This window comes from Geotrypetes seraphini, chromosome 7 (assembly GCF_902459505.1).
Source record: "Geotrypetes seraphini chromosome 7, aGeoSer1.1, whole genome shotgun sequence".
NCBI lineage: Eukaryota > Metazoa > Chordata > Amphibia > Gymnophiona > Dermophiidae > Geotrypetes > Geotrypetes seraphini.
Genome location: NC_047090.1, coordinates 110,405,009 through 110,429,818, shown reverse-complemented (window position 1 = coordinate 110,429,818; position 24,810 = coordinate 110,405,009). Strand labels below are relative to the sequence as shown.

The 24,810-nt window shown below is 43.3% G+C and overlaps 1 protein-coding gene across 12 annotated transcripts in view; it reads right to left on the bottom strand.

The window, feature by feature from the left end:
- SIPA1L1 (signal induced proliferation associated 1 like 1) overlaps positions 1–24,810 on the bottom strand; it is a 484,222-nt gene that overhangs the window by 25,396 nt on the left and 434,016 nt on the right. For 11 of the 12 annotated variants that reach the window (XR_004540063.1, XM_033951213.1, XM_033951214.1 and 8 more), the window contains 2 exons: positions 20,261–20,500; positions 12,957–13,122 (listed from right to left, as the gene is read on the bottom strand). Coding sequence is in view for 11 of the 12 variants with exons in the window: in XM_033951213.1 (XP_033807104.1) it covers positions 12,957–13,122; positions 20,261–20,500 (406 nt within the window). In the remaining variant the exon portion in view is untranslated. The remainder of the gene's footprint in view (positions 1–12,956; positions 13,123–20,260; positions 20,501–24,810) is intronic. The other variant, XM_033951220.1, reaches the window with a different exon arrangement.

Here is a 24,810-nt window from a genome sequence, read left to right as displayed (position 1 = left end):
TCAATTAGTTGTTCATTTGTAAGCAAAAATGGATATTTCAAAGTGGGTGCCATAAAATTTTTACTCTTTACTACTTTGGTATGATATTTTTTGTGTCCTCCTCCATATTTAGAGTTGTTACTATACTCGGATTTAAGAATAAATAAGGACTGAGTCAAGTACTACACTTACAAAAAGAGTTTAAAAATACTTTTTATTTATGACCTCAGCTCTAGTCCCGGGTTAAGAACGAGTTACGTTTTTAAAGCTGTTCTTAAATCAGATTTGTATGCAACTCAGAACGTGTAGAGCAGGGGTGTCCAACCTGTGGCCCATGTGCGGCCCTGTGAGGTATTTTGTTCGGCCCAGCTCGAGGACGATGCGGTGTTTTCCTCTGCCGCCCCCAGGTGTTTACCATCTTGCTGGCTCCCTCCTCTGTTTTGGTGCAGCGTTCGCTCAAAGCTGCAGGCTGACCCAGAAGCATTCCCTCTGAAGTCATGACGTCAGAGGGAACGCTTCCAGATCAGCTGCGAGAGACGCGTGGGAGCCGCTGCCTGCGGCTTTGAGCGAACACTGCAAGATGAGGAGGGAGCAGGCAAGAAGGTAAACACAGAAAGGAGAAAGGGAGAAGGGCGTGTTGGAACTTGAGAGAGAAGCGCTGCCCGCGGCTTTCAGCAAAAAAATGACTGTAGCAGTAAGGAGGGAGTCAGCCTGAAGGTAAACACCCGGGGCATAGAAGGGAGGGAGGGAGAAGGGCATGTTGGGACTTGAGAGGGAGGGTGCACAAACTTAGGAAAAATGATGGAAGGAAGGAGGGAGGGGCATGAACTTAGGAACAGAATGAAGGGAAAGAGGGAGGGAGGGGGAGCATGAGCCATAAGATAGAAGAATGGAGGAAGTGAGGGAAAGAGATGCTGAGGTGAGGGAGATAATATAAAGGGAGAATTGGGTGTCAGAGAGGGAAAGAGATGGCGCAATTGGGGAGATAAAGAAAGAGGAAAACTGTTGGGCAGAGAGAGGAGGGACGGAGACATGGAGAGAATTATTGGACATGGTGGTGGGAGAGGAGTGAGGTAGAGATGCATGGGTGCAGAGAAAAGGGGAAAGAACATGCTGGGCCGAAGAAGCCCAGCCTGGATGTGGTTTTTTTTTGGGGGGGAAGGGTATTAAAAGAAGTGCCAGATTGGGCCTGGGGGGAGAGCTTATGGGGCCAGAAACAAAGGACAGCGAGAGAGATGGTGGGCAATGGTCTGAAGAGAGATAAGTTGGATCAGGGATGGTGTAGAGGAAGAGGGAAAGAGATACTTGAAGGGAGAACTGTTAGGAAGAGAAAGAAAGAAATGGTGGACCTGGGGAAGAGAGGCAAGCAGGCAGGGGGAGAGATGGTATGGGGGCAGTTGGGAAGAGAAAGGGAGAGAAGTTGGATCTAGGGATGGGAGGGAGAAATGTTAGGCCTATAGATGGAAGGCAGAAAGATGCATCTCTCTTTTTTTTCTCCATTTCATTGTTCAGCATCAAGGGGGGAGAGAAGAAGAAAAACAGAAAAGAGAGGGAGCAAAATGTTGAACCATGGAGAAAGAGGAGAGATGGAACCATGGGAATGCAGGAGGGAAGAGAGCTGGGATAAGATGATTCTAGGGGATGGAAAGAAAGGGACAAGCCTGACCAGTGGAGAGAGGGAGGGGGATTCTGAAAGTGGTGAGCCATGTGGATGAGGTCAAAAGGGAGATGACAAGATGAGTGAGAGAGCAGTGAGTACAGTGTTAGAAATATGGTAATGGGAGTAGATAGAAGGGAATAGGAGGCTGGGAAAGGAATGAGATGGGCAATGGGAGAGCTAGGGACTGAGAGAAGATGGAGAATTGAGACGTGTAGCTGAACATTTAAAAAGTAGGGTGAAAAAGAAGGCAAGATTTGAGTGGACAGAGGCAGAAAAGAAAAAATTAAGAAAGCTGAAAGGGAAAAATCTCAATTTGTCTCAATACGTTGGAGATAGGCATAAGAGGGAAATGGAATGACAGAATAGGAGAAAAAAAATGGACAGCAGACACTGGAAAGAGAATTAGTTGAAGATAGACAAAAAGCAGAAAGAGACACTGGGACCAAAATGATGGAAAAACAAAACATCCAGACAACAAGGTAGAAAAAAATTGTTTTATTTAGAATTTATTAACTGGAATATGTTAGCTTTGGGATATGTGCATCACAATTATTTTTGTATTCAGTGGCGTAGTCATATATTGTACAGTTGATTTTGGGGAGGATTGGAGCCAAAAATCAGTGGATGGGCACCAAAGTTTCTCTCCACCTGAGTGCAATTTACAAATACTTGAGCTAGTGGTGATTCCCAAGCCCTGCCAACTGAAGACATCTTCCTCCAGTCTGGCAACTCAAAATCTCCAAGCTTTGCAGCCATAGGCAATATCCTCAAGCTGCCCCTCCTTTTATGCATGCATGAAAGCCAAGGGGGGGGGGGAGGGAAGGCAGCCGCTCTGCAATATTGCTGCCAGCTGCAGAACTTGGGAAGTTGGAGGGGGAGGAGGTGGCCGTCAGTTGGTGAGGCTTGGGGATCCCTACTAGCTACAGCAGGGGAGATATTAATTTTGAGGGAGCCTAAGCTCAAAGTGGGAGGCTCAAAAAAGCAGTAATATTTACCCTGATTAAACGATCCTCCACATACGCTGCTGACAGCTGATTCAGCATCCCCGCTCTGATGAGGCTCACCTTTGAAGAGGCTCACCTTAGTTGTAATAGAAGTGAATGGGAGAACCAGGAGCGCACATCCCTGCTCATCAGAATGGGGATGCGGAAGCCTATGGCTGTTCCCACTGTCAGCGGTGCATAGGGAGGATCACTCAGTCAGGGTAAGCATTACTGCTTTTTTGGGTTCCTCTCCACAGTATCTCTTTAATTAAGGTTTATTATTATATACACACATCTTCTATATTAGTGATGGCAAACCTGGGACCTGCTCAACCATCCTTTTGCTCATCGGCTAGTGTTAGTGTTTGTGCGGCCCCAGAAAAATTTTTTTTGGGGCCAATGCAGCCCAGGGAAGCCAAAAGGTTGGACACCCTTGGTGAAGAGTTTAAGATTCTTGCTTCTTACCTCTGCTCTCAGCTGACAAAAATGCCAACTGTCCCTACCAGTATTCCCTCTGAGGTACAGCATGCACAACCACACTCTGTTCTTAATTTGACCATGCATCATTCCTGAATCTGCTACAGGAGACATGTAGGAGCCTATGCCACTGGAAATACTGCTCATTGAAATCAAATGAAACGGCAACCGCTTTCTTAAGTACGAGTTATACTTAAGTCAGGCGTTTGTAACTCAGGGACTGCATGTATATAGAAATAAAATCCATTAAAAATACATTTTTAACCAACTAAGAAAACAATAAAAGGCTTGATATATACCAAAAGTGCCAGACTTACTAACATTCCAAGGGGCCAATGCAGAAAGTATCTGTAGGTTTAGTCACAGTGTTATGTGCCGAGTGATGCAGAAAGGAATTGTGACTGGGTGTTAAGCTCGCATGGGAAGACATAGACAGAGGTTGTGCAATGCAGAGTACACTACCTACTTCTGATGTGCACAATGTGAGAAGTTTTGTTTGCTAGGCTGAAGCTGTGTGGAAAGGTTTTGGGGAAAAGGATTTTTTTGTCAATCTCTCACATTTAAATGCTAGATATATCTTGTTTAAGATAACTAGCAGAAAGGGATAACAAGTAGTGCTGAAAAAACCAGCATATACAGAAATAAAGAAGCACAGTGGCCTGAAGAAACAGAGAATAAAATTACTTTTATTTGATGACCTGACCATGTTTTGGCAAGAAGCCTGCGTCAGGGGTCTATAATGAATGAACATATAAAAGGCAAAATCATTGAAGCAGAAATGTTAAAATAATACCTGTAACAATCCTTAATAAGAAACAATATTAAAAAAAACCCAAAAATCATAAAACATATATATAAATATATATATATATACACACACACACACACACACACAACACATACACAATCACAAGGAGAACAATTAAAAAACAGTAACATCTGCAACAATCCTTGATAAGAAACAAGGCCAGCAAGGCAAATGCTTCAATGCTCATTCAATTTACCTTGCTGACAAATGAGAAGAAATTCTTCTGTGGTTTAGCAAAACCCAGCGAATAAACAACACAAATTATAAATATCAGTATAAACTCATAATTCTTATGTAAAACAATTATATCCATAAATATTCATTAGTTAAATATAACTAAAAAAAGATTAGTTAGTCCCTTGCCGCCCCCCTTCCCTTCTCGCGGTCCCGACAAAACTGCCGACTGAAGCAGCGTCCGCAGCACTCTATACATGCTGCTTTGGGGCCTTCTACTGTCTTGATTTACTCTGGCACGTCCCTGATGGCAGCAGAGCAAATCAGGGCAGTAGAAGGCCCCGAAGCAGCGTGTGTAGAGTGCTGCGGATGCTGCTTCAGTCGGTAGGTTTGTTGTGACCGCGGGAAGGGAAGGGGGTGGCAAGGGACTAAGTCAGCCAGTGGGAAGGGATGGGAGGGTCAACGGGGGTTCGGGTGCTTCGAGGAGGGGTGTGTGGGGGGTGCCGTTGAAGAAATTACTTACTGTGAGTGAGGGGGGAGCTGGCAAGACCGCAGGGACTGTTTTATGTGCACATGCGCACTCCTGCCTGCCACGGACATACGGATCACAGATCACGCAGGTAGGAGTGCGCATGCGCGCTTAGCATTTTATTATAGTAGATTATTAAACTCAAATCATATATCATAAGCAATATTTTAATATTGGAAACTAAGGGCTCCTTTTACAAAGCCACGCTAGCGGTTTTAATGCATGCACCAGATTAGTGCGCGCTAGCTGGAAATCTACCGCCTGCTCCAAAGGAGGCAGTAGCGGCTAGCGCATGCGGCAATTTAGCACGTGCTATTCCGCGTGTTAAGGCCCTAGCGCGGCTTTGTAAAAGGAGCCCTAAATCGCTAATGTTACTAATATTAACGCGATAAATTCAAATGTTGGACAATATGTTTACCATTTTGACTGTGGACTAATGTGCCATTTGTAGTGCTCATCAATTTTCTGATATTTTCTCAACCATACAAAATGACTTGTGTTAAACTTAAAGTCATACCACGATTGCGAGATTCTGAAGTACAAACACACACAGTGCATAAACAAAAGTGCAAGCTATATTCGCTGGTTAGAAGGCTGAAAGATATTAACCATATTTTGTGCAGATCAATTGTATGATAATTCCAAACTATAAAAAACCAGAGCAGTGCAGAGAGGTGGGGGAGAGTCGGGCCAACGGAGAGGAGAGTCGGGCCGGCAGAGAGGAGCAGTAAGATCATCGGGGCAGCGGCGAGAGTAACTCCGCCCACCACCACCGCATCAGCAGCCAGCGTCCGGGCTCCTCCATAAAAGGAGTCGGGCCAACGGAGCGTGCATTCTTCCTCTTTCCTTTTTCTCATCCACATGTGCAGCATCATTCCTCCCCTCTCACCCATCCCCTTGTGCCTTCCCTCAGCAGCATCTTTCTAGCCCTCCATCCCTCCCATCCCCCTGTGCAGCAGAACCCTTGCCCAGCTTCTATCCTTCCCTCCCTCCCATCCCTCGTGCAGCAGAAACCTTGCCGAGCTTCCATCCTTCCCTCCCATCCCTTGTGCAGCAGAACCCTTGAACACCGGCCCCCACCGCGCAGCTGAACCCCCGCTGACCTTTCATCCTTCCCTTCCATCTGAACCCCGCCAACCGCGAGCCCTAAATACATCCCACCAGAGCAGTGTCAGGCCGGTAGCACTCTAAACAGGCTGCTTTGCAGCCTTCTCTCATCGGGGCCTTCTGTGTGTCGCATTACTGATGACATCATCAGTGATGAGGCAGAGGGAATTCCCCAACGAGAGGAGACCGCAAAGCAGTCTATTTAGAGTGCTGCCGGCCTGACCCTGCTCTGGAGGGAGGTGTGTAGAGCTCACGATCGGCGGGGTTCGGACAAATTCAGCGGGCCGGATATGGCCCGTGGGCCGTAGTTTGCCCATGTCTGTACTAGCCTATGTTAGAGGTACCAGAATTCCCTGCTCTGTGGGCTTCTTCTTTGAAGCAAGGTAGCACAGAAGTTCCCACCAATGATTAGAGTTTAAGCATACACAGTCAAATTACACCACTGTGTTTAGCTATATATGGTAGTTCTCATAAAAAAAAGTTATCACAATACTTGTGTGGAAGTAGTTCATGATCTGTTTAAATTAGAAAAGTATGCCTAATAAATAAAAGCAGTCTTTGAAATAATTTATAAAAAAAAGAATGATCAAAAAAAAGTCCACATTATTCAGTAGTTTTCATTTCATTGCTTATGGGACAAAGCTTACCTTCTAAGAAATGTAACAGGTTAACATGTGAATTAGGTAAACATATCAGATATGTATACTGCAGAACTGTTTTGATTTATTACAAATTCAGTGAGATTTAAGCAGCATATGTATTATGGTAATATATATCATAGAACGCAATCCTGTCCTTGCTGTCCTGTGGAGCAAAGCTGATAGTGGCATTGGCCCTTCAATCTAGTCGGACAGGGAATTTTATTATTCCAAGTCCAAGCAACTTTTTATTAATTTGAACTCAGCAGAGAGGTTTATCAGGTGGAGCACTAGCTCTATGGAACTGTCTTCCATGGGAGACAAAGATGACACTAAATTACATGGTTTTTCGTCATCAGCTAAAGACTTTGGTTCCGCTTTACAAAGCTGAAGTAGAGACTCCTGTGCGGCAAATGTGACGTATCCTATTCAGTTCACTACCGTGACTTAGGGCTCCTTTTACTAAGGTGCGCTAGTGGTTTTAGCACGTGCTTAGCGCGCACTACAATGCCGCACACGCTAAACGCCAACGACTCCATAGAGCTTGCGTTAGTACTTTTTGTTTAGCGCGTGGTTAGCGCGCGATAATCTTGAGCACGTGTTAAAAACGCAAGCGCACCTTAGTAAAAGGAGCCCTTTGTTCTTTGAAATATTGAAGTGGATGAAGACGAACTGCAGTATAATTGTTTTGGAGATATTTTATGTTTCCCTTTATGTATGCTAGTTTATATTTTAGTTTTATTTATATTTTCTTTTGATTTTGTATTTTCACTGTATATTTTACAATACATGTGAGAATGGCTTTAATTTGCAACACACTTTGTACATTTGAATGAAAGAAAAGGCAAAATATAACTATTTAACCCCTCCTTTACAAAGCCATGCTAGCGTTTTTAGTGCCAGGCGCTGGGGTCACAGCTCCAATGCTCATAGAATTCCTATGAGCGTGAGCTGTTACCTCCGTGACCAGTGCCAAAAACACTAGTGCGGCTTTGTAAAGGAGAGGGTAAATTAGCAAAAATATTTTACCCTCCCTCTAATCTTAAAATTTAAAATGCTGTAATATTTTTCCATTATGAAAATTAGTTCATAGTGCAAAGATGAAAAGATTTACTTCCTCCTACTACTCCCAGGGAAATGCACTAGGACGTTAGTTAATGTGCTCAAGAGAAATTCTGTAAACTATTTTTCCTTCTAGCTAATCCCAAGGTTTTCTTTATGCCAAATTTTACCTGTATAACTTGGCCCAAGGGTCATTTTAGCCGCTTTAATCTTTTCTGCATTTGTGGGATATAAAATATCTAGCAAACGAACATCTTCTAAACTTTGATAAGCTATGCATCCTGCCAGCTACAGTGCTTCCTGGGGTACAGGGGAAGCATTCTCTCTCTCTACAGTGCCACTCTATCTATAGTGACTTTAGAAAACATTGGTGCTGCTAGGATTCTATACACAATTCACAGCAGCCAATCAGCTGCGGCTCTGCACGGGCAGAAGCAAAGGAAGGTCGCTCCTGCCATGGTTCAAAGCTGAACTACTAGGGATACACTAAAGGTATGTGGGAGAGGCGGGAGGGAAGTAAAAATTCTTAGAATCAGATGGGACAGGAGGCACGAGGGATCCCTCCTGTCTCAGCCACTTCTGGACCGCCAGGTCTCACAGCAGGCCTGGTGGAGGCCTGGAAGTCATTGGGATGGAGGGGGGACAGGGTACAGAACCTGGTAGGGAGGAAGGGGCTGGGTGCAGAGCTGGGCAGGGCAGGGAAGGGGAGGGAGTGAGGGGCTGGGTGCAGAGCAACGAGGGAGGGGGAACAGGGCGCAGAGCCTGGCAAGGCAAGGTACTGCACTTGAATATTAACCCCCCCCCCCCGGTTTATATTCTAGTCAACTTTTTTTGGGGGGAAAAAAAGGTTACCTCAGTTTATATTCGAGTATATAGGCAATCATAACTTCTGAGATTATCTGCTATTATCATGAAGATGAAAAATAACATAACATAAAATAGCATTTGTATACAGCAATACTTTGCAGATCTATGCGGTTCAACAAATAAAAAGAACCTGAACATGTACAGTGAAGTATAAAGATTAATCTTTCAGAAACTTCCCATATAAGTAAGTAAGTTTTTAACAATTTTCTGAAATGCAAATAGTATAGAGATAGAAAATAACTGGCGAAGACCAGTTTCCCAAATAGCTGCTTGAAATGATAGTAGTCGATTATGATATCTTTTATAAATACAACCTCTGACCGATGGAAAATCAAATAATGTTGATATATGCGAGGAATGTCAAACTAGGAAATTTAAAATGATTCACTAGATAATTAGGACCCAAACCAAGTAAAAACTTTATAACACAAACATCCAAACTTAAAACATACTCTAGTCTCAACAGGGAGCCAGTGTATTTCCTTGTAATAGGGCGTTATATGATCTGACTTCTTCAGTTTAAAAATCAAATGAACTGCTGTGTTTTGTATTAGTCATAATCAACAAAGATTTTTACGCTAACCTGCCGGGTGAACAATGTTGCAATAATCTAAAATACTTAAAACAAGAGATTGAACTAATAATCTGAAAGGGTTATTATTAAAATACGGCCTAATCACACGATAATAGATCTAACAAGTCCTTGAATGGTTAGAGAGGGGTAAAGGACAATAAGTTTAATGAACGGAGGATTTGGGAAGGATAGAACAGGAAGAAAAGGTCTAGATATAAATGCAAGGGATAGAACAGAGGAACACAAAGTGAAACAAAAAGTCAGCAGCGGGACATTCTTGCAGTCCTGAGGAATAAGTTTCTGATTCCGAATGCAATTTCCACTGATTTTTGAATTCTATTGATGAAACTATAGAAGGGAAAACCTATTATGGCAAGAAGCCATAAATGAGATCCCATCTGGAAATATCTTAATTTTCTGCAGCTATGAAAGTATGCATACATGCAAAATGCCAACAGTGCACTGGAGAAATACAAAGCAGAGAATGACACAGGGACAAATTTTTCCCTGTCCCTGTGGAAACTCATTTTCCCATCCCGGCGAGTTCTTTTCCTGCTCCTGCCCCATTCCTGCAAGTTCTAACACTTTAAAATCATAAGTGTTTGAGGCTTGTGCAATTAAGGCAGAGCTTACAGGAATGGGGTAGGGACGGGGAGAAATTTGTCCCCATGTCATTCTCTAATACAAAGCTCAGTGCCCAAATGAAGCAGCATCATGAGAATGGCTCCTGCTTTGAAGACACTGATGGAAGCAAATCTGAACATCCAGAAACTGCAGGTGAGTAAATATTTTCGTCATGCTATTTGTTTTCCAAAGGAAAGCTTTCGGATGAACTTTTTGACATTAGTAATGCAATTTCATATTTGAACACAAATACAGTTTTCTCGAGTTGTACTTGTTTGCTGCTTGCAACTCCTGCACTGTGATGGCAGACTGAGTTGGTCAAAGATAGTCAGGGCAGTAATATATACAGAGCATATACCTAAGCATGGATTAATGGACAAAGCTAACATGGATTTAGTCAAGGGAAATCTTGCCTTACCAATCTACTATATTTTGTCAAAGGGGTGAATAAACATTTGGATAAAGTTGAGCCAGTCAATATTATGTATCTGGATTTTCAAAAGGAATTTGACAAAGTACCTCATGAAAGACTTCTGAAGAAATTAGTCATGAACAGGAGGTAATATCCTATTATGGATTAAAGGACAGAAAACAATATTCCTAACGGAGAAGGGTAAATAGTGGGGTTCCCCAGGGTTCCTGTTGGAACTGCTACTTTTTAACATACAAGTATTTATCAATAATCTAGAGATAGGAAATACTAGCGAGATAAATAACCCGAGGTTGGTGGAGATTGGTAAAATGATTTTCTGTTGTGCAGGAGTTAAAATATGGAACTTCCTTGTGGGCCAAATACAAAATTGTCGTGAAAGGGGCCTGTTTAGAAAATTGCTAAAGACACAATTATTTATAGACGCCTTTTTTCTAGTCAGTAATTTTCTCTGGTTTAGCTGAAGAATTATTCATGATCTTTTTATTTAAGCTTCTGCTGCTATTTTGCAGATATGTTTTTAGGACTGTTTGTTTTATTATGTTCTTTTATAATTTATGTATGTAATTCATGTAAACCGTTTAGTTTTAAATAGTATAGAGAATTTTAAAATAAATAAATAAATTTGCTGATGACACAAAGTTGTTCAATCACAAGAGGACTGTGAAAAATTGCAAGAGGACCTTGTGAAACTGGGTATCAAAATGGTAAATTATGTTTAATGTGAGCAAGTACAAAGCAAATTCATGTGGGAAAGAGGAACCTAAATTATGCAAGGTGATGCAATGATCCAAATTAGGAGTCACCACCCTGGTAAAGAATCTAGGTGTCATCATTGATACGTTGAAACACTCAGCTTGCAACCATGGCTAAGAAAGCAAATATAATGCTAGAAATTATTAGGAAAGGAATGGAAAGCAAAAAAGGAGAATGATATAATGCCTTTGTGTTGCTCCAGGGTGTGACTGCACCTTGAATAATGTGTGCAATTCTGGTCAACACATCAAAAAAATATAGTGGAATTAGTAAAGGTACAGAGAAGGGTGACAAAAATAATAAAAGGTAAGGAAAGACTATGAGGAAAGGCTAAAGTGGCTAGGGCTCTTCAGCCTGGAGAAGAGATGACTCAGGGGAGATATGATAGAGGTCTATAAAATACTGAGTGGAATGGGTAGATGCAAATCACTTGTTTACTCTTTCCACAAATACTAGAGCTAGGGAATATGCAGTGAAGCTTACTAAGTGGTAGATTTAAAATAAATCAGAGAAGATATTTCTTTACTCAATGTATAATTAAACTCTGGAATTTGTTGCCTGAGAATGTGGTGAAAGAATTTAGCTTAGCAGGGGTTAAAAAGGGCTTGGATAACTTCCTTAAAAAAAGGTCCATAAACCATTATTAAGGTAGACTTGTGGAAATCCATGGCTTATTCTGAAGATAAGCAGCATAAAATCTGTTTTGCTTTTTGGGATCTTGCCAGGTACTTGTGATCTGTGTTGATCACTGTTGGAAAAGGATACTGGGCTTGATGGAACTTTTGGTCTGTCCCAGTATGGTACATAAGAACATAAGCAGTGCCTCTGCTGAGTCAGACCAGAGGTCCATCACGCCCAGCAGTCCGCTCACGCGAAGGCCCATCAGGTCCAGGACCTGTATAGTAATCCTCTATCTATACCTTTCTATCCCCTTTTCCTTCAGGAAATTATTTAATCCCTTCTTGAACCACAAAACCGTACTCTGTCCTATCACACCCTCCGGAAGCGCATTCCAGGTGTCCACCACCCTTTGGGTGAAGAAGAACTTCCTAGCATTGGTTCTGAATCTGTCCCCTCTTAATTTTTCCAAATGCCCTCTCGTTCTTGTAGTTTTTGAAAGTTTGAAGACTCTGTCCCTCTCCACTTTCTCCATGCCATTCATGATCTTGTAAACCTCTATCATGTCCACTCTAAGTCTCCGCTTTTCCAGGGAAAAGAGCCCCAGTTTCTCTAATCTTTCAGAATATGAAAGGTTTTCCATAACTTTTATCAATCGTGTCGCTCTTATCTGAACCCTCTCGAGTACCGCCATATCCTTCTTAAGATACGGCAACCAATATTGGACGCAGTACTCCAGATGCGGGTGCACCATTGCCTGATACAATGGCAGGATAACTTCTTTCGTTCTGGTTGTAATACCTTTCTTGATAGTACCCAGCATTCTATTCGCCTTCTTAGAGGCCGCTGTGCACTGTGCCGACGGCTTCATTGTCTTGTCCACTATTACCCCTAAGTCCTTTTCTTGGGTACTTTCACCCATTACCAGCCCTCCCATCGTATAGCTGTACTTCGGGTTTCTGTTTCCTACATGTAAGACTTTACATTTCTCTACATTAAACTTCATCTGCCATCTCATCGTCCACTCTTCTAGTTTGTTCAGGTCCCTTTGTAAATCTTCACAGTCCTCTTTAGTCCCAACTCCACTAAATAGTTTGGATTGCAGCCCTCAAGGACCGACTTTGACACCTATGGTGTAGATGCATGGAAAAGTCTCACAGTAGAGGTGGTAAAGCCAAGACTGTGTCTGAATTCAAGAAAGCATGGGACAGGCAATGGGATCTCTTAGGGAGAGGAGGAGATAGTGGATGGTGTGAAGGGCAGATTGGATGGGCCATTTGGCCTTTATCTGCTATCATGTTTCTATAGAATAGAATAAATTGAGAAGCACTGGATTAGTGGCAACACTGCTTGCCGACATGATGTTAGACCATGGGGCCTGTGGCAATCAGCCCAATGTGTCATTTTTTAGGAACTAAGAAGTTAGGGCTATAAATACCTATCAATCAGAATTTGTACCATTATGCTGTTTTGATTGATAGAAGTCAACAGACAGAATGCTCTTCACATTCATTTTGTCATTTATGAATAATATAATCATACTCTTCAAGATTACTTTTCCTCCTGCTTCTCAGTTTTAGTTACACATACCTTTCCATATCTCATAAAATTAGAGTTCAATCAATAAGGGCAATCTCCATGCAAGAGACTTTTCATTCTCTCTGACATACCATGAAATCCTTCTCAGATCCTGGTGGAGGACTATCTAGATCAATCAACTTCTTCAGCTCTTCCTGGATAGTTGATTTTAACACCCTCTTTGGAGATGCCTGGAGATTTCTGACTGCTGCACGTAACCTGGTGTGGGACATTTCATTTTCATCACTTTGGTGACGTCTTTTAAAGGAAGAGAAAGAGACCATCAGAATCTACTATATTCATGACATAATGGTGGCTTCCAAATATTAAACACCATTTTAAGAGAAAAACTGTCAGAAACAGGGAAAGAGAAGAATAAGATTCAAGTATTACATGAAATACCAAAGAGACCTGTGGAGTTAAGATTTATCAAATGAACATACATACCTATTTAATTAAAAAAACAAAAATGAAAGAAAGGGAAGGTACATAAAAACAAGGTCATTCTAATGCCTCAAAATCACTGGCTAAAAAATCTTTCTGACATAAACTTGGTGCATAAACACATTTAACTCACATCATTATCGTTGTTAAAAATAGATTCAATTTTGGGCATTCTCTCTCAAATATTTTCAGGTCCAGATACATGCAATAGTAGGTACCACCTAGGAATACTGCCGATACCAAGTTTTCCTAAAACAGTGAAAAACTGTACTTTCATTTTTATAATGTGCAAAAATTAACAAAAAAGGAAGATCATCTGCCAACCACTTCACAACTACCATGTCTCCATTCACTTTCAAGCTCATCTCTTCATTCTTCAAAATAAATAAATTTTCTAGTATTGGCCCAAAGATAGTGTTTCTTTCAATTTTGGAAGATGTTTATGTATATCATGATTAATAGAAAAAATAACAAGAAAAAGGGGAATTGTGAATGAAAAGTGCAACAGAAATTTGGCATGAAGTGAAAGGAATAATAAAAAAACAGATTTCTATTAGATGCATTCATCTATGATAAAACCAGAGTATTTATAGGTCTTATCAAACCAAAATAAAGGTAGCTGTAGCTCTGTTCAAAGACCATATTGATCTCCTCTTTGCAAATCTAAAGGTGGCACCCGTGAAAACTTATGTACCATAATACCTTTTCCAGGAGGTACAATGAAAATAGTGCACCCTGTAAAAATTCTAGTTTTCTTCTCATTAGAAACACATCTTACACAGTGTTTCAAAACATAAAAGATGACACCAATTTGTCAATCTTTGCCCTAAAAAAACACGGAACCAAAATCAAATTATGTACACCTTCCCCAACACATTATAACAAGTTGAAAAACACACACAGAATGACACTACAGCGTATTTCCCAATTGCAGACTAAGGCATGCTTGTTTAAGGGACTCAGCTGAAGCAGTCACAAAGTATCTCAGTAGGGTAGCAGGTAATTAGCTGGGTAAGCACAGTATGGAGTTAGTGATTGACTGACTGACTGACTGTGTGCAAGGTGTACATCTTATATATGGTATGATGTGTTTATCTCCATAGGGATAGTTTAGCTGTCTGTGGGGATGTGAAGATGGGAGGTCAGAGGGTGTTATAAGGCTGTTTGCAAATGTGTGTGTGTGTGTGGGGGGGGGTTAATTTGCAGTATATGTCAAAGACTGTGCATGTATGTGTGTGACTCATGATTGTGTGTGTGTGTCTGTTGCAGTATCTTGGGGCCTGTAAGTGTTGGTGGGAATGCATGTGTTGACAGTGAACACAAGCTTCCCTCTCCCTTGCACTTTCCCATGGCCTCCTGCCCTCTTACACTATTTCCCTTCCCTACCATTCCTTATTCGTGCACTCATTATCCCCCCCCTCTTCACTTGCCAGCCAGCCTTGCACTGTATCCTTACCCTGTCACCCCTTAATTCTCTTCCTTTCATAGCTCACTTACCCCCTCTTTTACGAAACTGTGAGAGCAGTTTCTAGCGCGGGGAGCTGCGCTGAATGGCCCGCGCTGCTCCCGAAACTCATAGGAACTCAATGAGCGTCGGGAGGCCTTAGTGTCCCAATTTCATACCTCCCCATTCGCTGTTTTTCCCCTAAATTTGTTCCCTTTCCTTCTATACCCTAAACTAAACTAAACCTTAGGTTTGTATACCGTGCCATCTCCACAAGCTTAGAGCTCGGCACGGTTTACAGAGTTAGGAAGAAAGGAACTCCAATGAAGGGTTATAGGAAAGGAACAAGAAGAAAAAGAGGGACAAGGGTCCCAGAGAGCAGGAGGTGTTAGATTTTTGAAAAGGGCCAAGTTTTCAGGTGTTTGCGGAAGAATTGGAGGGAGTTTGAATTTCTGAGCGAGGATGTGAGATTGTTCCAGAGTTCTGTGGTTCTAAAGGGAGGGATGTTCCTAGTTTTCCTGTGCAGGATATACCTTTTGTAGAAGGGAATGACAGTTTCAGTTTTTGGGAAGATCTTGTGGAGTTAGGGTTAGAGGAATTCCAAAGGAGTGGAATAACGGGAGGAAGGATGCCATGTAGAATCTTGAAGGCTAAGCAGGCACATTTAAAGAGGACTCTGGAGTGTACTGGAAGCCAGTGGAGTTTGGACAGGAGCGGAGAGACGTGGTCGAACTTGCCTTTTGCGAAAATAAGCTTAGCTGCGGCGTTCTGAATTAGCTGAAGTCTATGGAGGTTTTTCTTAGTTAGGCTTATAAAGATGGAGTTGCAATAATCCAGTCTAGAGAGGATGGTGGATTGAACAAGGACGGCGAAGTGAGAAAGCAGGATCTCACTTTCCTCAGCATATGAAGGCTAAAGAAGCATTTTTTTTACCAAGGAGTTGAGGTGGTCATTGAAGGAGAGAGAGGAGTCTATGATGATGCCCAGGACTTTGCTTGAAAACTCGAGCTGAAGAGTGGGGCCGGAGGATAAAGGGATGGAGGTGGGTAAATGATCTAATATTGGGCCGAGCCAAAGTAATTTTGTTTTGGACTCATTCAGTTTCATTTGTACAGATTGGGCCCAGGATTGGAGGTTCATTATACATGCGGATATGTTCTCAGTGAGGTTAGTGAGGTTCGAGTCTGTCTCGAGGAGGATGAGGATGTCGTCAGCATAGGTGTAGAGAGTTTCTAGGGTGGATAGGTGGAGGAGTTTCAGAGAGGACATGTAGATGTTCAAAAGGATAGGAGAGAGGGGTGAGCCTTGCGGGACTCCACATATCGGCTTCCAGGGGGAGGATGAGGTGCCGTTTCTGTTAACGGTGTAGGAGCGGAAACGTAGGAATTTCGAGAACCAATCTAGGACTGTGGAGCTTATGCCTATTTCGGAGAATTGGAAGATTAGGATATCATGATGGATGACGTCGAAAGCTGCGGAGAGGTCGAATTGTAAAAGAACAGCAAATTTATTGCGGGAATGGAGTTGTTGCACCTTGGAGATTAGTGAGGCCAATAGGGATTCGGTGCTGAAGTTGGGTCTGAAGCCGAATTGGTGGGGTAGGAGAATAGAGAATCTTTCTAGGTAGGATGAGAGTTGAGTGGATTTGATAGATTCTAACATCTTGGTTAGGAGAGGGATGTTTGCTATTGGGCGGTAATTGGATGGTATGGAGGGGTCAAGGTCGGTCTTTTTCAGTAGGGGGGGTCAGTGCAATATGTCCCATTTCGGAGGAGAAAAGGCCCGATGTTAGGGCAGAGTTTATAAGTTTGGTGAGGGAAGTGATGGCCTGTGTAGAGATATTCTCAAATAGGTAGGACGGGAAAGGATCCAAGGTACACTTGCAAGTTTTTAGTTTGAGGCAGAGTTTGGAGTCTTGCGATTTGGAAACAAGCTCAAAGACAGTCCAAGATTTGTCAGCTGGAATGGGATTGGAGACAGGTAGGGTAGGGTTGAAGTCAGTAGAGGTCAGGGAGTTGTAGGAGACTGTAGGAGGGAAGGAGCATCTTAGGGTGGTAACCTTTTCATTGAAGAATTTTGCTAGGGCATCGGCTGATAGAGACGAGGGGAGCAAGGATGGGTCCTTTTATGTAGTTAAGGAGCGCCAAATGTTAAACAACGCACTGATCTGGTTGTTGGATCTGGAGATCTTATCTCCGAAGAAGTTCTTCCTGGCTTTTTTTAGTGTTGAATTGTAGAGTTTGATATTGACCCTCCAGGTCTGTCTATCTGAAGGGGATTTAGATTTTTTCCATTTGCGCTCCAGAGCGCGACATTTCTGTTTCTGTGTAGTTTTCTGTGTAGGTACCAGGAGGCCTTTCGGGGGTAGGAGATGGTTTTAGTGGATATTAGAGCAAGGGAGTGGTAGATGGATTCAGAGAGGGAGATCCAGTTGCGCCAGTAGGATTCGGAGTCTGTAGGCTTAGGATTGGAGGAGAGTTGGTTGAGGAATTTGGACCAGAATAGATCGCTCAAAGTTTTTTTGCGGGAGGTTATGGAATGGGAGGAGCGGGATGGGGATTCAAGGTGTGACATGAAAATGGGGAGACAGGTAGCCCCTAAGAAGTGGTCAGACCAAGGGACTTGTTCCCAACGAGTGTCATCGGTTGAAGTTTTGAAGGCGGTAAGATCGAGGAATGTGGTGAAGTCTAGTGTGTGCCCCTTTTCGTGGATTGGAGAAGAGGTAGGTGAGGGGAAACCTAGAGAGGTAAGGAAATTGTTAAATTCAATCGTTTCCTTGCTGGTGGTATCGTCAAGGTGGAGATTAATATCACCAACGATCAATAGTCTTTGAAATTTAAGGAAGGCATTTGTTATGGCCTCAAAGACGAGATTGGAGGAGTTGATCCAAGGGGTAGGTGGGCGGTATAGTAACAATATGCCCAATGGGTGAGTGCGGAGTTCATCATTGACTGAGGCGAGCATATATTCTAGAGAAGCGTGAGTGCCCTTCTCGAGGAGCTGGACGTCAAAGAAAGATTTACAGAGGAGTGCCAGTCCTCCTCCTTTTCGATTGGATCTGGGAGAGAAGAGACCTTGATAACCGGGGGAGAGGAGTTCGTTTTGTGTGAATAGATCGTCTTTGGCGATCCATGATTCCGTGATGCACAGGAATCCAGGGTCGAGCTCGTCTAGAAGGTCCTTCAAGTTTTGGGTCTTGTTACATGCAGATCTGGCATTGCAATAAAGTGTTGGGACTGGGGTGAGAGAGTCAGAGGCAGTGTTGGGAAGATTGGCAGGGGGCAAGGGCTTTAGTGAATCCTGGTTGACTTTTCGGGGGTTTTTCTTAAAAGGGGGGTTTCTGTTGCGTATCAGTGTGGGGATTCTGAGGCCAGGGCAGATGTTATTGGTATTTGCGGGGTCGAGTAGGTTGGGAGAGGGAGGTTTCAGACAGAGGGAAGTAAAGAGAGGTGAGCTGAGTAGGAGGAGAAGGAACCTTCTAACTCTGTCCCTTTGTTTATGCTCTGCTCCTCACCCTGCCCCCCTAAACCTTACCCCTTCTCTTTTTCTATACTCCTTCATATCACCCCTCTTTTCTATACCTTCTCTCCAACCTGATATTACCCCCCTCCCTCTTTTGTTTCCTCCTTTCCCTTTTCTATTGCCTGAGCACTCATTGGCATAGAGACCTGGAGATTCCAGCCAGTTCTTTCAGCACCGTTCACTCTTCCTACTCAATACCAGCAGGACCTGAGGATTCTCGACAGGTTTTCAGCATAATTCCTTCTTCCCACAAAGTCCTGCCAGGACCTGGGGACTCCCGCTGGCATTTCAACGCTGCACACTCATTTTACTCACTGCTGGCAAAACATGGAGACTCCCACCAGCTATTCAGGGTTGCTCACTCTCTCCACTTTGCCATTGGCTCTTCAGTATTTGCTGCTGTTTTGTAGAAGCCCTATGAATTTGTTTGTTGGTGCATGCCCCCAACAAATTGATGAGTATGAATAGACAATTAATAAACCCTTCTATTGACCAAAACCAAACCAATAAGACCTGCCCCAGAAGTGCATGTCCTCACTGAAAAGAGCTAGTGCGCATGTCATATTAAAAGTGGTAATGAGGTTACAAGTACCCTAACTTGCTGCATATAAAGCTGGATGAATAGACAGACAGAATGAACTTCCCCAACAGCCCCTATCGCTTAAGCAAAATGTGCCAAAAATGGTATACACCAAAGCAATTCCAATGCATGAGGTAAAGCAAACACTTAGGGGCTCATTTTCAAAGTCTAAATGCTTTGAAAATGAGCCCCATTGTATTTTAATAAAATGTGTCAAAATTGGATTATGCACGTTTACATTAAGTAATCAAATGCGTACTTTAAACTATAGAAGATTCTCCCGAAAATAAACCATGGATGTAACAACCTGGATGCTTCAATAAATTACTTAAACCCTGCTGTAATAAAACCTTTTATTGTGGGATTCTACATACCACTCTGTGGCATGCCTCCTTTCATATATACTTTTCTAAATATTGCAGTCTTACTAGTAATCTTATTTGTACTCTAACTGTAATCTATTTGTTATATCACACAGTAACGTACAGTCAATTTAATATCCAATTTGCAAGTTCTTCCGGAATTAATCCAGCTACCTCTCCTCCCTTGTAACCGAAAAAACCCCAAAAAAACCCAAAACTGTTGTAACTTCACTGGAAATGTCCAGTTAGCTCTTTTGTAATCCGCCTTGAACTGCAAGGTATAGGCGGAATAGAAGTCCCTAATGTAATGTAATGTAATGTAAGTACTTATTTCAGCTAATAAATTAACTTTAAGAAAGCTAATCATCAGCATCTCAAAGCGCCAGGGGCCTGACTGTCAGTCATAGCCATGGTGGCCTCTTCCCTCTCCTGTTCTAGCAAGTAATGCTAGAAGCCAACACAGACTCCATCTGTGATCAACTGAGAACTAGACTCTGCAGAGCTTTTATATGCTGTTATGTCAGCTCTCTTAAACATCAAAATTTTGTTCCCCGATATAACTGCAGTACTTTTGTAAAGGACCATTTCATTAAATTTATCGCTCAGCCTATTTCTTAGAAAAAAAGGACCACTTCACATTCTATTTTTTGTATTTGCCAAAGAAATGTCATCTCTCTGTTGATAGTCTGATATCTGCAAAAGCATTACTTTTATTTTATCTGATTAGCTTCATTTCAAGTCGTAAAACCAAAAGGATGTGCAAGAAATGCTCTCTAGGTTATAAAAATACAAACATCCAAAATGCTGAAATAATTATACATCTCAAAACTATGCACTGGAGTGTTTAGCTTACACATCCTTGAATCACTGGGAGGAGATGCAGTACAAGCTCTCCATTCAGATATTCAGGTGCTTTCTATTCACTTCCTTAACAGTCACGGGATTTCCAGCAAGGCATTCCTCAGTATTGACATTCATCCACATTAACCCTCCTTATGCTTTTCAAAACGAACAACCAAAAAATAAAAGCAAAAATGCTCTTACTTTCTTGAATCCATAAACCCCACAGAGTTTATTGTCCCTTCAGGTTTTTTCCATCCAATCAGGTACTTGCTAGTAGCGCCCTGGCGAGGGTAGAAAGTCCTAGGACCAGAAGAGGAGGAAGAGGAGGAGGAGAAAGAAGGTGCGAGCTGTGGGGAAGTAGCAGAATGAGGCTCTTCCTTGGGTGAACTTCTGGTACTAGTGAAAACAACTGGGCTGGCCGAGTGCCGTGAACTCATGGTACTGGTGGGAGAAGCAACACAAAGACAAAGCTTGACTTAAACCGGGTGTGTATGCATCCTGTGCAAAGTTGCAATCTGTTACCAGGAACAAAGTAATTTTTATGATACTTAAAGTTTGCAAATGTAAAGAATTTAGTCAATCCTTTGATATGTCCTGCTTTTGATATATCTTAATGGACATATTCTGTCATTATCAGCATCTGCATATTTTAAGATGCTGTATTGCGCAGCCAGAACTCTTGAATAGTCTAACAGAGCTACTAATTGCCATTGAACTAAATATGTCTACAAGGAATGATTTGAGAATACATGTTTCTACAGTCAGAAAATAAAATTTCAGAATATTCTCTTTATGCTTCAATACAGAAATATAAATATCATAAAAATATGCAATCTTCCTTAATTTAAGCAGTTTCTGTATTCATTTCTCACTATTCAGGATCACCGGAGTCTAGCGCAGTAATCCTTCATGAGTTTTTAGAAGTACTACTCAAGCAGTGGCTAGGAGATGCTTCTCACTGCTGGCAAATATTTGAAGAGGTTTGGGGGACATTGAAGAGACCTCTTCCAATTGCATGGGGGGGAGGGGCAGGAAGACGAGAGGTGCCAGCGTCCCTGCCAAGATGGTGCCTAGGGCACTTCACTCCCCATTATTACGCCACTAATCTTTACAATGGGTTGTGTCCCTTTTCAACCAGCAGATGGAGGCAGAGATTTCCAGTGGTATCACTAGTACTTAGGCTGGTGCCTCCTAGAACTCTTCTTGTAAATGCCAGCATAAGCTCTACTGTGCCACACCAAAGCCCCATATTTCACTGTAGTATAAGTCACATAATGCATCCAACACTGCCAAAATCTTCCAGGGCAGATCTCAGACTTGTATGGCAGGACTCAAGGAAAAGAACTTAACAGACATGACCAAATTTCACCTTCCTTATTATCTTGCCCTACCAGCCTATGGAACTGGGATGTACCCAAGCAGAAACTCAATGGGAGGACAAAGACAAGGCACCCTTAATAACAGCTCTGCCAAAGACCGGCTGGGTCTCTGGCACACATTTACCCTGTAATGCTGTGCAAAAGAATGAAGTGATGACCAAGTTGCTGCTCTACAATTGTCCTCAGAGAAGTTCTGCACCAGAGCTATCAAGCCAGACTTCCTTCTATAACTGAAGAAGTGATTTGCCTCAACATAGCAGGAGACTGAACACTGGCAATCCCCACTTGTCCACTAGGTTGGAAGGCTGACTGGCTCAGCTCCCATTCACCTAGATCCAGGGTAGACCAGCTGAGGAACTCTGCCTGAGTATTGTCCTGGCTTACAATATTGACTCCTGAGAGCATCATCAAGTGCCTCTCTGCTCAACAACAAATGGTTGTAGCATCTAGTGCTACTGCCTTGCTCCTGGTGTCCTCTGCATGTTGACAAAGGTAACTGCCATGGCATTGTCTGACATTACATGGACTGTTCTCCCTCAAAGGAGGAGGAATAAGGCAGTAAGGTAGTAGAGTGTTCTCATCTCGAAGAGACCGATGGTCCAGGCTGCTTCCCAGTCAGACCATAGTCCATGTATTAAACAAAGCCCTATAATAGGTTCCCCAGCCTGAGAGGCTGGCATTGGTAGTTGCCACAGTCCAATTTCCTTTAACACATGAGGTGAATGTTCCCATAAGGACAAGCTCCTTTGAACTTTCCCTGGAAAGGGAAGAGACTTTGGCTGCCACTGGGACACAACTGGGCTGCCCTTAAGAGTCTCATGTATACACCCATCCATGGGAATACCTCCAGGGTTGCTGCTATTGTCCCAAGGGTGGCTCACTCCTGCGGCTTGAGCATGCTCTACATGGAGAGAAATACGGTTCCTTTTGCTGTGTTAAACAGGACTTCCGAGCACTCCAGGTTCTCAGAGAGAATCAAGTGGCTCTCGGGGACAATTTACTACCCATCCTAGGGATTCCAACAGTTGAACGACTTGCAAAATGTCAGCCCTGTGAGTTGGCTCTGATCAGCCTATCATCCAGGTACGGGTGCATCCAAATGCCCTGAGAGTGCAGCTTGGCTGCCACCATTACAATTACCTTCAAAGGTGCACAGTGCAGTTACCAGTTCAAAGAATAAAGCCCAAGACTAGAAATGTCCTAAGGATGCAAAAGCACAGAAACTACTTGTGGACTAACCTTATGTGCAAATGGAGGTAAGCCTACACTAGATCTATAGATGTGAGAAACTCACCCAGGTGTATCAAAGCCATGACAAAGTGTAAAGTCTCCATTCTGGATCTTAGTATCCAGAGATCTGCACTGACTCCTTTGAGATTGAGAATGGGTTAATAGGCATTCCCTTTCTTTGGCATCACATAATACATGGAGTATTGCTCCCAAGGTAGGCAGATATTGAAGCATGTTAGCCATATCCCAGAATGACTGACTCACAGGAAGACACCCAAGTCTAGCATGTAACCTTGACCGATAACCTCCAGAACCCACTGTCTGAGGTGAAGTGGGCCCACTTATAGTAGAAAAGGGGTGGAAGCCTACTTCCTACAGGAACCAATGAGGGGGGTCTAGCGCACCCTCACTGGTTCCTGGTTCTTGAACCATAAAAGAGCTCACTCTTGGCCTATTAATCCTGACCAGACAACACTCTTGGCCTGTTAGCCTTGATCAGACAGCCTCCCCTGCCCTTCCTTGAAGCATGCCTTGCCTGGCCCCAAGTGGCCAAAGCCCTAATGGCAAATCTCTGTGAGGCAGACAGTCCAAGCCTCCCCAAGGTCCTGTACCAGCCTCTCCAGATCCTCCTCAAAAGGGAAATCTGCTCAAGTACATTTTGGAGGATATGCCCACTGCCAAAGCCACAGCCATCTTCTGGCTGCAACAACAGAGACCACTGATTGTGAAGAGATGCAGACTAGGTTGCACAGGACATCCACCAGAAAGGTAGCACTGGACTCCAGGAATGCCACCTCAGGGGAGTCTAGAATTTGTTGAAGTCAGCAGAGCATGGCTCAGGCTATACAGACCTCATATGTTGCAGTCTAAACACCCAACACTGTTAAGAAGATGGTCTGCTTCAGAGGGCGCTCCACCTTCCTCTCCTCGGTCTTCTTCAGCGCAGACTCCTCCCATCCACAGGGATAATCTTGTCTTCTCAGTCATCTCTGAAATTGTGGCATCCACCTTGGGTACCTACCAGTACATCTGGGTTCTTCTGCTCTGTCAGTATCATGCGCATGAGAGCCTTGTATAGAGACAACTCCCTGGGTGGCCCCACCAGACCCTCCAAGAGATGGTCTCTTTCTCTGGCTTTAGTGGTGAAAGAAGACGTATCCAGGGCCTCCAAAATAGCATCTATGATGTTAAAAAAGCTCCTTTCTCCTGAAAAATGTATGACTGACGAGTGAGCATCTCCTCAGAACCTACCTCATACTTGGGCTTCCCCAGAGATCATGGGGTGTTCTGGCTCTTCAAGATTCCCACAGCTCCCCTTCAGCTCAACCCCCTCTACTGAACTTCTTCCTTGCCACTATCTCTTTTACACGGAGGACAATTTGTTAGAACCATTTGGTAAGAAAGGTCTTAAAGCTACACAAGGGTCAGCACCCCTGCTGCAAGGACTCCCCCCATCACTAGAGCACAGTAGAGAAAGCAAAGGAGAAATTGGCTGCTGGTCCCCAATCCAATGGGACTGTGGGTTCCATGGGCACAGCAGACATGTCCTGGCAGCTTCTCTGCAAGCCTCCCCTGACACACCTCCCGCTTATTACCACAGATGGAAATGGTCCATCACACCCAGCGCTGAGGGACCAGCAGCCATACTAAGCTGCTGGCTCTTGCAAATAGCACACCTCCAGCAACAGCCATGGTTGACCACATGGTCAGACAGACCAAGCCTTTCCTCTGCTGTCACTCTCTTTACAACCTGTGGCCCAGGATGTACCTGTTTCTCACAGGATCCCCTGGGTTTGTGTGGCTGGGTCAGTCCTTCTTTAAAATGTTTTTTAAAGAGCTTTATTTCCCTTAACAGCAGGGAAATAAAGTAATATTAGGGGAATTAGTTTTTATAAAAACAAACAAACGCCCTAGACTGTAGAGCACTCCTGATAACTCAAAGGGAAGGATTACAAGGTGGGGGAGGGGAACTGAGCCTAGAAGCCACCCAGCAGGCACCCTTCAGCACTAGTTGAGGGCAGGAGAGACTGAATTCCATATTCAACTGCCCCCAGCTGGGAACAAAGCCATCAGGCTCGATCTCTGATTGCGGACCTTAGGGTACACACCTGGGAGCTAATCCTCAGACCTGCATCAGCCTGC